This window comes from Lissotriton vulgaris, chromosome 6 (assembly GCF_964263255.1).
Source record: "Lissotriton vulgaris chromosome 6, aLisVul1.2, whole genome shotgun sequence".
Lineage (NCBI taxonomy): Eukaryota > Metazoa > Chordata > Amphibia > Caudata > Salamandridae > Lissotriton > Lissotriton vulgaris.
In genome coordinates, this window is record NC_141694.1 from 1,876,334,024 (window position 1) to 1,876,350,924 (window position 16,901).

At 45.0% G+C, this 16,901-nt stretch overlaps 1 protein-coding gene across 1 annotated transcript; it reads right to left on the bottom strand.

The window, feature by feature from the left end:
• Positions 1 to 6,075: 6,075 nt before the first annotated feature.
• LOC147709726 (olfactory receptor 2D3-like) lies at positions 6,076 to 7,061 on the bottom strand. The gene has a single exon (XM_086926078.1). It carries the CDS (start codon positions 7,042 to 7,044, stop codon positions 6,076 to 6,078), a length of 969 nt encoding a protein of 322 aa, XP_086782204.1. The 5' UTR covers positions 7,045 to 7,061.
• Between the last annotated feature and the right edge of the window lie 9,840 nt (positions 7,062 to 16,901).

Consider the following 16,901-nt stretch of genomic DNA (forward strand, 5'->3'; position numbering starts at 1 on the left):
TGCAAGGAGTGCAGAAAGAGGCAAGAGAGGTACAGAAAGAGGGAACAGGGGTGCAGAAAGAGGCAAGTCAGCTGCAGAATAAAGCAAGAGAGGTGCAGAAAGAGGCAATAGAAGTACAGAATGAAGCATCAGAGGTGCAGAAAGAGGCAAGAGAAGTGCAGACAGAGGAGAGAAGTAGAGAAAGAAGCAACAGAGGTGTTCAAAGCCACAACAGGGATGCAGAAAGAGGCAAGAGAATTACAGAAAGAACAAAGAGAAGTGCAGAAAGAAGCAACAGAGTTACAGAAGGAGGCACGAGGAGTGCAGAAAGAAGGAAGAAAAGTGCAGAAAGAAGCAAGAGAGGTGCTGAAAGAAGCCTGAAGGGTGCAGAAAGAGGCAAGAGAAGTGAGGAAAGAAGCACGAGAGTTGCACAAAGAGGGAAACAGGTGCAGAAAGAGCCAAGAGGGATGCAGAAACAGACAAGAGAAGTGCAGAAAGAGGCAAGAGAATTGCCGAAAGAAGGAATAGAGGTGAGGAAGGAAGCAAGAACAGTGCAGAAAGTGGAAAGTGAGATGTAGAAACCGGCAGGAAAGGTACAGAAAGAGGGAAGACGAGTGCAGAAAGAGACAACAGGGGTACAAAAAGAAGCAAGACAGATGGATAATGAAGCATGGAAAGTGCACAATGAAGCAACAGGGATGCAGAAGTAGGCAAGAGAAGTACAGAAGGAGGCAAGAGAACTGCAGAAAGAAGCAAGGGAGTTACAGAAACCAGAAAAAGAGACAACAGGGGTGGAGAAAGAAGCAATACAGGTGCAGAAAGAAGCATTGACAGTGCAGAATGAAGCAACAATGGTGCAGAAAAAGGCAAACGAAATGCAGGAAGAAACAACAGAGGTGCTGAAGGAGGCAAGAGAACTGCAGTAAGAGGCAAGAGAATTGCAGAAACAGGCAAAAGAGGTACAGTAAGTGCGAACAGAGGTGCAGTCAGAGGCAAAAGAGGTGCAGAAACATGTAAAAGGGATGCAGAAAGAGGCAAGAGAAGTGAAGAAAGAAGCATGTGGGGTGCAGAAAGAGGAAAGAGAGGTGAAGAAAAAGGCAAGAGAGAGGTGCAGAAAGAATCAAGAGAAGTGTAGAAAGAGGCAAGAGAATTGCTGAAAGAAGAAACAGAGGTGTAGAAAGATGCATGAAAAGTGCAGAAAGAGGCAAGTGAGATAAAGAAACAAGCAAGAAAGGTACAGAAATAGGGAATACGCGTGAAGAAAGAGACAATAGGAATTCAAAAAGAAGCAAGACAGGTGCAGAAAGAAGTATGGAAAGTACAGAATGAAGCAACTGTGGTGCAGAAAGAGGCAAACAAAGTGCATAAAGAAGCAACAGAGGTGCAAAAGGCAGCAAGAGAGCTGCAGTAAGAGGCAAGACAGTTTCAGAAACAGGCAAAAGAGGTACAGAAAGTGGGAACAGAGGTGCAGACAGAGGCAAGAGAGGTACAGAAACAGGTAAAAGGGGTGCAGAAAGAGGCAAGAGAAGTGCAGGAAGAAGTAACAGAGGTGCTAAAAAAGGCGTGAGGGGTGCAGAAAGAGCAAGTGAAGTGCAGAAAGAGGCAAGAGAGGTACAGAAAGAGGGAACAGGGGTCAGAAAGAGCCAAGTCAGCTGCAGAATAAAGCAAGAGAGGTGCGGAAAGAACAAAGAGAAGTGCTGAAAGAAGCAACAGAGTTACAGAAGGAGGCACGAGGAGTGCAGAAAGAAGGAAGATTAGTGCAGAAAGAAGCAACAGAGGTGCTGAAAGAAGCACGAAGGGTGCAGAAAGAGGCAAGAGAAGTGAGGAAAGAGGCAAGAGAGTTGCACAAAGAGGGAAACGGGTGCAGAAAGAGGCAAGAGGGGTGCAGAAACTGGCAAGAGAAGTACAGAAAGAGGCAACAGAATTGCCGAAAGAAGCAACAGAGGTGAGGAAGAAAGCAATAAAAGTGCCGAAAGCGGCAAGTGAGATGCAGAAACCGGCAGGAAAGGTACAGAAAGAGGGAAGACGAGTGCAGAAAGAGACAACAGGGGTACTAAAAGAAGCAAGACAGATGGAGAATGAAGCATGGAAAGTGCACAATGAAGCAACAGGGATGCAGAAGTAGGCAAGAGAAGTACAGAAGGACGCAAGAGAACTGCAGAAAGAAGCAAGGGAGTTACAGAACCCGGAAAAAGAGGTACATAAAGAGACAACAGGGGTGGAGAAAGAAGCAATACAGGTGCAGAAAGAGGCATTGACAGTGCAGAATGAAGCAACAGTGGTGCAGAAAAAGGCAAACGATATGCAGAAAGAAGCAACAGAGGTGCTTAAGGAGGCAAGAGAACTGCAGTAAGAGGCAAGAGAGTTGCAGAAACAGGCAAAAGAGGTACAGAAAGTGGGAACAGAGGTGCAGACAGAGGCAAAAGAGGTGCAGAAGCATGTAAAAGTGATGCAGAAAGAGGCAGGAGAAGTGAAGAAAGAAGCATGTGGGGTGCAGAAAGAGGCAAGAGAGGTGAAGATAAAGGCTAGAGAGGTGCTGCAAGAATCAAGAGAAGTGTAGAAAGAGGCAAGAGAATTGCTGAAAGAAGAAACAGAGGTGTAGAAAGACGCAAGAAAAGTGCAGAAAGAGGCAAGTGAGATGCAGAAACAAGCAATAAAGGTAGAGAAATAGGGAAGACGCATGAAGAAAGAGACAATAGGGGTGCAAAAAGTAGCAAGACAGGTGCAGAAAGAAGTATGGAAAGTGCAGAATGAAGCAACTGTGGTGCAGAAAGAGGCAAACAAAGTGCATAAAGAAGCAACAGAGGTGCAAAAGGCAGCAAGAGAACTGCAGTAAGAGGCAAGACAGTTGCAGAAACAGGCAACAGAGGTACAGAAAGTGGGAACAGAGGTGCAGACAGAGGCAAGAGAGGTACAGAAACAGGTAAAAGGGGTGCAGAAAGAGGCAAGAGAAGTGCAGAAAGAAGAAACCGAGGTGCCAAAAGAGGCAAGAGAGGTACAGAAAGAGGCAACAGAGGTGTAGAAAGAAGCAAGAATTGTGCAGAAAGAGGCAAGTGTCCAGATATCTTCTTGGTGGGCAGGCATTTTTTTTCCATTTCTCAGTTTTCTTTTACTATTCATTGTTACAAGGGGTTATTATACAAAAAAGTGAGAAGTAGCAGATGTAACATCACAGACATTTAAGATGGTACCCTTTATCCTTCCAGTGGGTGAGGAGTAACTGAGGGACGAGGAATTGGAAAGCAAACCATTTGAAATGAATAGAGGACAAATATTATAGGCATTTCTAAAGCAGAGTTATTGACATATTTCAATAGATCAGTGTCTGAAAGAGTACTCTGTGGTGTGGCATGGGAATGTCTCAGCTCCCACTTAGCTCTAAAAGAACTGTTATTAAAGATTCCAAATAGTGCCAGCTGCTCTGTGTAGTGAGCACTGCAGATATAGACAGATTCCAATGCTGCCTTCTTCTTCTGTGGTGCTTCCGTTTTAGGCCTATTGTTCCAGGTTTAAGCATGCTACATCCATGAATTGAACATGCTGCTTGTTGCTCTCTAAGGGTCATATTTATGAGACCCTTGTGCTGCTGGAGTGTCACTTTTTGTGATGCTACGGCGATGCAAACTACAAAATTATATTTATGAGGTCATGCAAAGCCTCTTTGCCAGTCTTTGAATATCCTCATAGATATGGAGTAAGTCAAAGCAGCGCTAAGCAGACGGTCCATGGGTGTTGCAGTGGCTGCTTCCATGCAGCATCAATAGATTTGGATGCTTCCCCAGATTTTAAAAAACATGTAAACGTGCCACAACCTTATGCCTCCCCAGGGAGGTGAAACAAGGAGATATAACTTTATTTCTCCAAGATCTTTATTCTTTCCATGTGTTCTGCATTTTGCAGCACACATAGATGAGAAAAATGTCTATCAGGATTTTTTTTGTTCCCCTTCCCACACAAAAACTACCTACCCACAACTAAGGCACCCTTTCACAATGGTGCTGGTATTTGCACTAGGCTGATGAAATGGTCCCAGCAAGGGGGGAAGGGAAAGGAATGCACAATATTGGATAAATACAGTCCATTTCTGCCCTCTCGCTTTGACGTAGGGCAGCACTGCAAGATGACTTGCTGAGCTGCCCTACATCAAACCCCATAAATGATGCCCTATGTACTTATCAGTTTTGATGTGTGAGGTTGTAGGTAGGACTGGGCAGAAAGCCATTGCAGAGCTGCATATGATCTACTTACTTGTGGCCCACCAGGAATGCCCAAATGGTCATACTGTCCCTATCTGCTTTATGTTCCTGTCGTACGAGCCATTCTAAGAGTCGGAGGAGACAGTCCTGGCCAGGCCAGCATTTCACAGCCGTTTTAAAACTTACTTGATGTGTGGGGCTGGGCAGGCAAAATAATGAATTCTGTTGGTTTCTCTGTGTGTGGCCATTGACTTTGTCGTTTGAGGTGTGCACTGTCTCCCTAATCAAAAGCAAACAGAAATCCCCCACCATTGGTATTGCAGAAATCTGCAGTTCTAATTAAGTTAGTAAGATCCAGCCAACTAGTTTGGCAAAAGTGCAAGCTGTTAAGTCTCCTTAAAGCCAAGCATGCACTGGAAACAAAGTAATACAAAGTACTTCACCTCAACTTGTTCAATTCACCTAGAAGAAGCTTTACTGTGCCCCTGCACCAGTCCAACAATCACATTCCAGTCCTGACCAATGGCACTGTTTGCAGTGAGGAAAAGGAGGAGAAAGAGATCAAGAACCCACCCATTCCTTTGTTATCTCCTTTGTTATTATCTCCTTTGTTATTAGTTCAATAGCAGTGTTTTATTCCCTCACTGGGCCGTGTAAAAAAAAACATTGAAACTCATATGTGAAAATGAAAACCCACCACAACCCACAGTTTGTCTTCACAGGCCGGGCTTATGCCTCTAGAGGTAGGTGTGGTGTTCTGCTGGACACAGTCTAATGTTTTTGCCAGCCTCTCTCCAGAGGGCTCACCCATACCCCCACCCCCAACTCATCCAACAGAGGCATCACCAGTCAGGGGACCCTGCCAATAAAAGAGCCCGAGTGTCAATGCTCGGGGGCCAGTTTGAGCACCCTCTTGATGGTGTCTTTATCAATCATTCATCAGTTTTTGGGCCTAGGGCCCACAATACAACATTAGCGACAAGCGGGAAGCTGATAACAGCATTGGTGTTTCATGGTGGAAGTGTGGCCGAGTACAAGGCTCACCCCTGCACCTGCCGCCAGCTTGTAAGCTGCTGAAACACAGTGAGGAGGAGACCAACCCTGTCCATGAGAAGGGTGCCTGCAGTGGTGAGGAAGTTGGCAGAAGGCATGGGAAGACAGCATGACAAGGTGCCTTATATCTTCCTATGAATGGAGCAAAAATTGGCTCCTCTGAGATACTTTGATGCACATCAGACCACCTAGGTAATAATACAGCAGTAGAAAAAAGTTACAGCAACCACAGCTGTGCCTGAGGGCGAGTACAGGGCAGTGCAGCAAGGTAGGGACATGGTAGACAAGAGATGGTTCCCTGGGCCCGCTAACATGTGGAGGGTCCAGGGCATGCCCAGATTCCTGCCTGCAGAAAAGCCCACAAGCTACCCCGCCAGAGGCCCCAGTACGGAAGCAGAGAAGCATCTTTTCAACATGGCGCAACACAGCTGAGTCACACCCGGCATTTTTGGTGCCGTACTTTGTGTCCCTCAGAGAAGTGCCAGCACCACAGCAGAGGATCAGTGCACCCCTGAGGCATCCCTGCTGCCCTGATAACAGTGCATGGAGGCTGGTCTCCCTCCAACACTGACCTAACAGTAATAATACTACTGTTACAATACTTAACGTCAATGTGTATCTAGGGTCTCCTGACATGATATTAAGTTTCAATTACATTCTACAGTAATCCATGATATACACTCAGTGATGATGCAAGAGAAATGTAATTTGCATGTATGTTTCACCTTTTTTTCTCTAACCCTGTAAAACCTGCGGTCATCAGTGATTCATCCCTGGCAAACTCATAATGTAGCCTAAGTGATTTGGCTCAAGGGTTTCTTTTATTTCACATTCCTACTACTTATTTTCAAATACACATCTTCTGAATGGCTGCTGAACAAAAGTAAGAGGTGAATTCCAAATGTGCCCTTAAGAAAACATTCTTTAGAGCCATCTTCACATCCTTATTTCGTAGACTGTAGATAATGGGGTTGAGCATTGGTGGGGTCACAGTATAAAATACAGAGATTAATTTATCCCAATTTCCAGAGTTTTTAGAGACTGGTCTCATGTACATGTAGATGGCGGTGGTGTAGAATATGGTGACAACGATTAGATGAGAGGAGCATGTGGAGAACACTTTTAATCTGGCTTCGGAGGAGCGGATTCTCACAACTGTGATAATGATTCGGATGTAGGAGATTGCAGTGAAGAGGCTTGGTACCAAAAGTATAAAGATCCCTGAACAGAAGATTATCATCTCAGTGTTGTAGGTGTCCACACATGCCATCTTCAGAAGAGCAGGGGACTCACAAATAAAGTGATTAATTTTAGACACGCATACTGGCAACCGTAGTGTAACAAATGTGACTGAGAATGACATCACACTGCCAAATAACCAGCAGCAGGATACTAATGTCAAACAAATAGATAAGCGCATGATGACTGCATAGTGCAGGGGAAATGTGATGGCTACATAACGATCATATGCCATGATTGCAAGGAGCACACATTCTGTAATCCCAAATAACAACAAAGTGTACATCTGAGCTGCACAGCCAGTGAAGCTGATTCTAGTCCTACCAAGAAGCTGAGCCAACAGGTTTGGAACAATCACAGTTGCAAAGCATACATCCACAAAGGAAAGCTGTCCTAGGAAGAAGTACATAGGAGTATGAAGCCGAATGTCACTGATGCAAGCTGTTATAAGGCACATATTTCCAATTAGAGTCAACATGTATACAATCAAGAATAACACAAAGAGAAACATCTTCACAGTCGGATCCTTAGATAGGCCAATGAGTACGAACTCCGTAATCAAGCTTCCATTTTCCATTTTCAAGGACTCCACTTTCAAATCAGCTATAGAAAAAGAAGACAAACCTTTAATAAATACATTGTGCATAAAGTTAGTATTTGATCAGATAGACACAAACAGTGGATACACATCTTGTTAACACCCACACCACACACGCTTCAACTTGCATTCTCTGCAGTACTACATTCTTGATGCTCCAGACATAACAAACCTCATCACTTACCTCAACATCAAAGCACTTTTCATCACTGAAACATAGATCATCCGAATGCCCTGTGTAGGTAGATAAAAATGGTATCCCGCCTGTGTAGGTGGATCCAGCGCTACACACTTCAACCATAAGATACCGTTAGATCTGTCAGCCTTAGGGTAATCTTCCCCCAAACATTTTGCCTATTTGCTTCCAATGTTCCTTTTTTTTTGCTTCTGATTGCCTTAGGACTCTGTGCACCACTAACAAGTGTTAAAGTGAGTTGCCAACTCCCTAAATATGGTAATTGGTACCAGTGGGCCTGTAGCAGTTACTGTGCTACCCACCTAAGTAGCCCTATAAAACTTGTCACAGGCCTGCCATTGTATCCTGAATGCCATGCTGCACTGCAATGTTGACTTGGCATTTAATCCCCTTGCCAAGCCCGAAGCTCCCCTTTTTATTACATATAAGACAGCCTTACTTAAGGTCATAGGTAGCCCATAGGGTTGTTTGTTGTGTAATTAAAAGGTTGGACATGCACTTTAAGTTTTACATGTCCTGGTAGTGAAAAACTCCCAACATTTTTTTTTCACTACTGTGAGGCCTACCCCTCCCATAGGATAACATTGGGAATTCCTTATAACCTTTAATAAGCTGAAATTCCTAATTGAAAGGAGGTAGGACTATTATGTTTGGTACCTATGGAATTGTAATGAAAAACCCTCATGGTAAAGTCAGATTTTTCATGAAAATTCTGGAAATTCCACTTTTAGAAAGTTGATATTCTCCTACCCTTAACACCTGCAGCATGTCTTGTGCTGCTTTACTGGGTTTAGCTGACAGTTAGACTTTGTGAATTCCTCCCAGATAGTCAGATAATAGAGGGACTAGGTGTGACTCCATGGACCATCACTGGAACGATGGGGGTGAGGAGGTATGCACAGCCTCACTTACACCCGCATATGCTATGTCCTATTTCCAAACAAAAGGCTTAACAATCCCATATTGCCACTGCAGCCTGCTTGGAGACAGGTTTGGGGTGTCCATGCACTTCAAAGAACCTTACCAGAGGCTTCTTCCACCTTCCAGTAGAAGGGTAACTGGGTATTAAAAAAGGGCCTTTAAGACCCAGTCTTCATTTCAATACTTAACCTGTGGAAGGACTATCAGAGGCTGTCTGCTATTTTGACCTGCTGTGCATCATACCAGACTGCTGCTGCCCTTGAAAGAACTGCTATGCTGCCTTGAACCCTCAGGGACGAGCCCCACATCTACATCCATACCCAGGACTAACAGAAATTGCACCAAGGGCTAATTTGTTGGCCTCCTGTTGAGAGCCACAGGGACATAACAGGCTACCACAATCTTGGACCCAGCATGAGTGAGTTCTGAACCCACAAGAGGCCGCCATCCACTCCTTATTTTTTTATGGTTTAATATAGCTCTGGCTAGACCCGGAGGTATCGGAGCGCTTTACATTAGCATCAGATCATAGTTACAGGATACATCGTTACAAAGGTTACACAGTTATTAGAGCATGGCAACATAGTTACTTGTAAGGTCGAGATAAAAAATAGGCACAAATATGTGAGGGGAAAAGCAAGCAAGGGGAAAGATTCAGGGGAGGGGAAGTAGACGAATACAAGCAACGTCCAAAGTTCAGTCAGCTGTGATCCCAGGGGAAGTGGTATCACTTCCCATCCCAGTTGCAGGAGGCTCCCTTTACGCAGTGAACTCTCTCAGAGGGGTCTCTGAGACTCCAAGGCCTACATACTGGATCCTTCCCCAAAAAGGGGAGAGAGAGTGCTTTGGCAAGGGATGCCTTACTATACCTCAGCTGTGAGTGGCTCCCTTGGCGCAGTGGACTCTCTCAGCGGGTTCGCTGAGAACCCAGAGTATTAATATTGGATCTTTCCCCAACAAGGAGAAGGAGTGCTTAGTCAAAGGGCACAAAGGACAGGGGGCTAGGCAGATTAGCAAGCAAGATGCGAGATTCAGGGGAGAGTGGATTGGAGCTAGGAGCTAGGGAGGTAGACAAAGAGAGAAAGAGTACTAAATGGGAACAAATTTCATTAATGAGGTATTATATAGCGCTGGTTAGACCCAAAGGAATCAGAGCACTCTACATCAGTTAAAAGTTACATAAGTATCAAGTAAAGCATTTAAAGAACATACGGGACAAGATGAATGGAGCAAGGAAGGGTAAGCGGATAGGGTAGAGGGGTAGGAGGTAGATAGGAAGTAGAGACGAGGGGAAAATCTGCCCAAAGTCCGGCTGGGTAGGTGACGGCAGGGGGGGAGTCCACAACCCATTTCCTCTTTAGCTATATGGTAGCTCCACCGGGCATCAGCCGAATCGCTTGGTCTCCACAGTCTGGGGTACATTCCGCAGGTTCTAAGTCCTGATGTGTGGGCAGGTTAGGGGATAGGTTCAGAGTCTGGTCAATGTCCAATTGTTGTCCCAGGGAAGTAAAAACGTGTAGGGGACCTAAACGTGTAGGGGGAGCTAAACGTCCAGATGGCAAATATCCAAAACTAAGGACATAGACAAAATTACTCTGAGAACAAGGAGGTGAACAAGACCAACCTGCTTATATATTTGTCCGAGGCACATTGCTGGTCGGAATGATTTTGCTGCTTCTCCTGCGATGTTCTTCTCTGCAGCACATCAGCTTCAGTGGTCCATCGCCAAAAGGGTATTTGACTTTATAGATCTTTCCTTAGCTACAGCTTTTGCTTCATGAACATCTGATGATGGCACTCTCTACTCAGGCACTCATGCAGGGTTGACACACTTAACTTTTACCTTCTCAGAAATGTTTTGACTAGGCCCAATCTGCTTCCTGTATCCACACCACAATCCATTGTGTTCAACCTTAACTCATGTTACTAGATGTCCATGGTTAGTCCTTTGATCTTTTAAGCCCCATTTTTCATATAAAGCTTTAAAAGTTAATAATTCTGGTTCTACTGATTGGATTTTTGTCATTGTGATTTATTAAAATTGACACTTTTTTCTTAATTGGTTTAGGAATTTTCTTGAGTTGCGTTTTCACTTTATTGCAGTTTGCATGCTACATACATACTTTACACGTTGCCTCTAAGTTAAACTTGACTGCTTTTTGGGTTAGTTGACCCCAGCCAACCAACAAACTATTTTCTCACACACTATCTCTCAATTACCTCCACTGGCTCCCATTCAAAGCCAGGATCTATCTGAAGATATCTTACCTGATGCTCAAAGCCCAGCATTATGATTCACCTATGTACCTATCACAAAAGCTTACTATCTCAGGATGCTGACGCTTTCTAAGGAGTGCTGGAAACTCTGAGATTCAGAAAAAGACAGGACCTACGACAACACGTTCTCTGGAGCTGCTCTGAAAATTTTGAACTTTCTTCTCGCAAAGCTTTGGACAAACTCATCAACCATGACTTTCAAGAAAGAGGTTAAGTAATTGTTCTAAACTAATTCCTAGCATCATTGAGCTGGTCCTGAGATTACTCTTGGATGACTGGCTTAATCCCCACCAAGATGCATGTATCTTATGTTTTTGCTGTTGCACGATCAATAGGAGCAACCATTGATGACTGATACGATATGTAATGTAATAGGACAAGTACAGCGCTCTGTTTATGTTCTCTCAGGTGTCAGGTCATTTGCCCTGTGGGCCGACACCAATAGCCCATAATTTGTTTTTCCTTTGGGGTAGATCATGCCCCCTTGTGGTTGTTATCGTGCCCCAAAGGGAAAACCCAACAGGACTTTGAGATTGCACCCACCTGGTCCTTTCTTGATGTTCTGGGGGTGTTTCTAATGTCAGAGTGCCTGACAGCACTCTGGTATCACAAAAAGGCTTGGGCTGGGAGCTTTGGAATAGGAGAAATACAGTCAAAGGCAGGAATGTCTCCAGGTACTGAAGGGACTTTAAGCTGTATCTAATGCTTCCCTAAAAAGGATCATTTTTAGTTGTTTCCGGAAGGAGATTAACGGGCAGCTGATTACAAAGTTGTGGCAGAAGGACTAAAAACGCTCGATCTCCGTTGGATGTGGTGGTAAATGATGGGCAGGTCAGCCAGCCGGCTTCTGCTGAGCGCAGCACGCACCCTGGCACATATTTGAGTAGACGTTCGTTTATGTACCTTGGGGCTTGTCCGTGTAGAGCTTTGTGGGTAATGTACAGCCCCTTAAACTTCACTCTTTGCTTAATAGACAGCCAGTGCTACTTGCACAGCAAGGAAGTGTTGTGTGTTCTTCTGGACAGCCTAAAGATTAGCCTGGCTGTGTCATTCAACACTACCTGCAGTTTGTTAGTATGTTTTTGGGGTAGCCCGACATAAAGCACGTTGCTGTAGTCAAGTCTCGAAACAATAGTTGCTGATACTATCGTTTTCATTGACGAGGCCGAAAGAAGAGGAACCAGTTTCCTCAGCTGCCTTAGAAGACCTATGCATGACAAGGGGAGAACATAGCGTCCGACAAAGGAGTTTTGTGGGAGCTCCGCGCCCTGAGTTATGCCAAACAGATAAAATATGGCCATCTACGCCAACAATCAAACACCATCAGGATAAGGAGTGAAAATAATGTGGACCGGGAGTGGACCGGCTAACACTGATGCATTTTGAGCATTACTGAGGCATAAGGAGGCATTGACGGGGAAAACGAGTCAAGAAGCGAGGAAAAGAAATCAAAAGGTATCAACACACCAGGTCAGCCGGTCATCAGGACTGCTAGCGCGCTGTCCTGCTGTTTCTGCGGGCCTGCTCGAGTGGCGTCGTGGCGTTTGCAAGCCATTGTGAAGCCTCCTGAAGGGGGGTCCGACACTTGACCCTATCGGGGGAGAGCAGGGAGGAGAAAGCAGAGCCCAAGGCAGCAGAGCCCGAGGCAGCATTGCACTGCTCCATAGGAGTGTGGGCGGAAGAAATTGAGGTGCACCACAGCAGCAGGAGGGCCACCTACAGAGTGTCTTTCTGGTGGAGAGAGTTGGCGTCAGTAGAGAAAGCCCCCCAGGAGAGAAAGAGGAGGAGCAGCTCCACTTACAGCGTTGCCGGCAGCCCAGGCTGGGCGAAAATAGATCGTACCACTGTGGGACAGCAGGTGACTGGAGGACAGCGTGAGCTTGAGCCGCTAAGTGAGTGGGGTCCTGGCTCTGGTTCTGCGGAGAAGATAACAGCAACAAGAGTAGGGAAAGGAAAAGCTTCTGCAGGGGCATTTCTAGGGGCACTTTCAGGGCTCCCCGGCAGTCAAAGGGCAGCAGCAACAGGGAATCTGGAAGGGAATAAGGTCCCCCCTACCACTAGTAGAGGCTTGAAGAGTAAACCTAGTGAAGGAGGGGTTATAGCCTCAGGAGCAGGTACTTGTTGGCTAAGGGGAGCTCCGAGTCCAGGTCGCACCCGGTCATTAAAGACATTAAAGACACCAAAGAGAAAAACCTGGCATTGGGAAACATATCACCCAAAGGGATAGGAAGGCAACAAAAAAAGCATATCTCAGGACAGCCACAAACCCCGCTGTCCAGAGCAAGTCGTGCAATCCTAAAAACACCAGGTCTGAGCAACACACAGAAAATGACTCCATCTCTGAGATCTTACTTTAGTATCCAGGAGAAGGACTACAAGTCAGAGAAAGGAAGGAACGGACCAAATGTCTTGGAGGAAATCTGCGGCTGCGTCACCACAGAGGCTGATCTTCAGCCATCTTCTTTGCCTCGGACAAGTGTCACAAAAATAAAAGCCATAAGAATGGCAGAGAAACCCAAGGATGGAAGCATAGATCTAGTGACGAGCAACAGACATCAAGTTCTCTCTACACAAGAGCCAGAAACAGGAGGAACAACCCCAGGAGGTGCTGTACCTGCGGGGGGAGCAGACAACATCCCAATTACTAGACAAGATCCAAGTCCCCATGCAGAAAAATACTAGAAGAAATGATGGAGATGAGAGCCAATTTTTCCATCTCAGAGAGGAATCAGAGAAAGATACAAGAAGATTGTGAGGCACTCAATCAAAAAATAAACTCGCTCATAGACAGTGTAACGCAGGTGGAGGGGGAAGTAGAGTTGTTGAGCAAGAATGCTAATGCTGAGCAACCTCTGTGTTAGATGAAGCTGCCTCCGTGCACAGCTCTGGGGGTACCTATGAAGGTTTTATTCACTTAACTCAATCTCAATAAAGTTTTTTTCAAAAAAAGTTTGTCTTCAATGTTGTTTATTCACAATCATTTGTTATGTTTCATCCACAAGATTAATATCTCTTGCATTGCTTGTATCGCCATAAATTTACTTCTCCCTATGCATTTCGGGCTTTGCTGTGACCCTTCGTCAGGGGTTCAACTCTAAACAATAAAGAAAGTACATATGTAATGTTGATCTATATGTAGTGATTTATCTAGTTGTGCATGCAGTTAGAATCTTGGCATGCCATGAATGGGATTCTTCATGGGGTGATCTAACGTCTCATGCTCAAACAGTACAAACAACATGTGCATTAAATAAATCTGTCCGGTTGAATGAAAGAGGTGTTCTAACTCATGCCTGGTTATATGTGCCTGTTGTGCTCAGCGTGTGTATATGGATTTCGGTAACGACAAAGGTGCAGGGCTTCTTAAATTTCATTGTGCCTTAAATTTTACTGTGCCGATTTCAAACCGATAACGGTATTCATGCAGGTGCTCTCTGGAGCTATTAACATGCTCTGCCAATATCAAACCTTATAATCCACAAGTTTGATGATCACTTACATGGCGGTTCGCGGTAGCGTACTCCGCCTGTTAAAAAAAGTACACGTTGTAAAGTTGAACAGTCCGGTAGCCTAAAAACGTTGTAGTGCTGTCCAAAATGGTACTTACTTGTAGGTTAAACGTGTGCGCTAGTGGCTTCATGCATTCGTGTTGCTAATTTGGGGATGTGCATTTGTCTGCAGAGTGCTTAAAGATAAGAGTGATAAGCAACGATGACAGACTTGTTGGAATGCTGTGAATTTGGGAGCCATATTGGAATGGCTAGAGTGTTTTAAAGATTATTGCTGGAGTGATATTGTGTATGTAAAACCAGGGCTAAAAGACCCTCAATATGAATATGATACCCAAACATTCTCAATAAAAGGTACAAATAAATGAATACAATAAAATGTTGTGATGAAATTCAGAAATGAATATTACATATTATACTATGATTGCATTATTCAATACTGTACCAAGAGACGTTAGTGGTTCAAATTGTCATTAAATGCTACTAAGTTTATAGATAGCACGTAAACTCCATCCTGTCATTTAATCCGTGGGGCTGCTTCGTGGCCATATATATCGGATCCAGAAATGTTCTCTTTTCAAAAGTAAATTCTTATTGTTCACCACGGGCTTAATCACTTCCAATACTAAGAACTTTAATTGAGCTACTGAAGGGTTGTTGTTCATGAAATGAACTGCGACAATGGACTTGGCATTCCTTGTTCGTATGTTGCTCTTATGTTCTAAGATTCTTGTACGTATTTTCCTTTCTGTGTGGCCCACGTAGCTCAGGCCACATGGGCATTTCAGCATGTAAATCACATTTGCTGTGTTGCATGTCGCAATAACTTTAAGTTTAATTTTTTTGCCTTTCATTGGGTGTTGTGTGAAGTTTCCTGGAATGATGATGTTGCAGTTACTGCAATTGTAGCAAGGTTTCAGACCTTAAAAATAATGTTGTTCAATTATTTTGTCCACCATAAGCGTGGAAGGGTATACTCAGACGTGAGTCCCTTGCTCATTGCACCATCAGGATTCAAGCAAGCCGGGCCGAAGACGGCTGAAATGCCAGAAACTGGTCCCCGGAAGCTTGTTTCCTTCCCAGTGAAAGAATTGGCTTGGTAGTTTGGTTTGCCCTGTTCCCATGATGCACTGGGCCAGGGACAGACTAATTCGCATATAGCCAGGTTCTGAGCTGGGATGGTGCAGTGAGCTAAAAAACGGTGTTGGATTAAGCCCTGATCTCTTGACTGGGTGAGAGTATTCTTCTTAATTCAGAAACTCTGTCCATCACCACCCCCTGTTGTTTAATTATTTTGTCCACCATAAGCGTGGAAGGGTATACTCAGACGTGAGTCCCTTGCTCATTGCACCATTAGGATTCAAGCAAGCCGGGCCGAAGACGGCTGAAATGCCAGAAACCGGTCCCCGGAAGCTTGTTTCCTTCCCAGTGAAAGAATTGGCTTGGTAGTTTGGTTTGCCCTGTTCCCATGATGCACTGGGCCAGGGACAGACTAATTTGCATATAGCCAGGTTCTGAGCTGGGATGGTGCAGTGAGCTAAAAAACGGTGTTGGATTAAGCCCTAATCTCTTGACTGGGTGAGAGTATTCTGCTTAATTCAGAAACTCTGTCCATCACCACCCCCTGTTGTTTAATTATTTTGTCCACCATAAGCGTGGAAGAGTATACTCAGACGTGAGTCCCTTGCTCATTGCACCATCAGGATTCAAGCAAGCCGAGCCGAAGACGGCTAAAATGCCAGAAACCGGACCCCGGAAGCTTGTTTCCTTCCCAGTGAAAGAATTGGTTTGGTAGTTTGGTTTGCCCTATTCCCATGATGCACTGGGCCAGGGACAGACTAATTTGCATATAGCCAGGTTCTGAGCTTGGATGGTGCAGTGAGCTAAAAAACGGTGTTGGATTAAGCCCTGATCTCTTGACTGGGTGAGAGTATTCTTCTTAATTCAGAAACTCTGTCCATCACTACCCCCTGTTGTTTAATTATTTTGTCCACCATAAGCGTGGAAGGGTATACTCAGACGTGTGTACCTTGCTCATTGCACCATCAGGATTCAAGCAAGCCGGGCCGAAGACGGCTGAAATGCCAGAAACCGGTCCCCGGAAGCTTGTTTCCTTCCCAGTGAAAGAATTGGCTTGGTAGTTTGGTTTGCCCTGTTCCCATGATGCACTGGGCCAGGGACAGACTAATTTGCATACAGCCAGCTTCTGAGCTGGGATGGTGCAGTGAGCTAAAAAACGGTGTTGGATTAAGCCCTGATCTCTTGACTGGGTGAGAGTATTCTGCTTAATTCAGAAACTCTGTCCATCACCACCCCCTGTTGTTTAATTATTTTGTCCACCATAAGCGTGGAAGAGTATACTCAGACGTGAGTCCCTTGCTCATTGCACCATCAGGATTCAAGCAAGCCGAGCCGAAGACGGCTAAAATGCCAGAAACCGGTCCCCGGAAGCTTGTTTCCTTCCCAGTGAAAGAAGTGGCTTGGTAGTTTGGTTTGCCCTGTTCCCATGATGCACTGGGCCAGGGACAGACTAATTTGCATATAGCCAGGTTCTGAGCTTGGATGCTGCAGTGAGCTAAAAAACGGTGTTGGATTAAGCCCTGATCTCTTGACTGGGTGAGAGTATTCTGCTTAATTCAGAAACTCTGTCCATCACTACCCCCTGTTGTTTAATTACTTTGTCCACCATAAGCGTGGAAGGGTATACTCAGACGTGTGTACCTTGCTCATTGCACCATCAGAATTCAAGCAAGCCGGGCCGAAGACGGCTGAAATGCCAGAAACCGGTCCCCGGAAGCTTGTTTCCTTCCCAGTGAAAGAATTGGCTTGGTAGTTTGGTTTGTCCTGTTCCCATGATGCACTGGGCCAGGGACAGACTAATTTGCATATAGCCAGGTTCTGAGCTGGGATGGTGCAGTGAGCTAAAAAACGGT

Bases quoted from the DNA above. Each gene is read 5' to 3' on its own strand.
- LOC147709726 (XM_086926078.1), bottom strand. From the start codon at position 7,044: ATGGAAAATGGAAGCTTGATTACGGAGTTCGTACTCATTGGCCTATCT.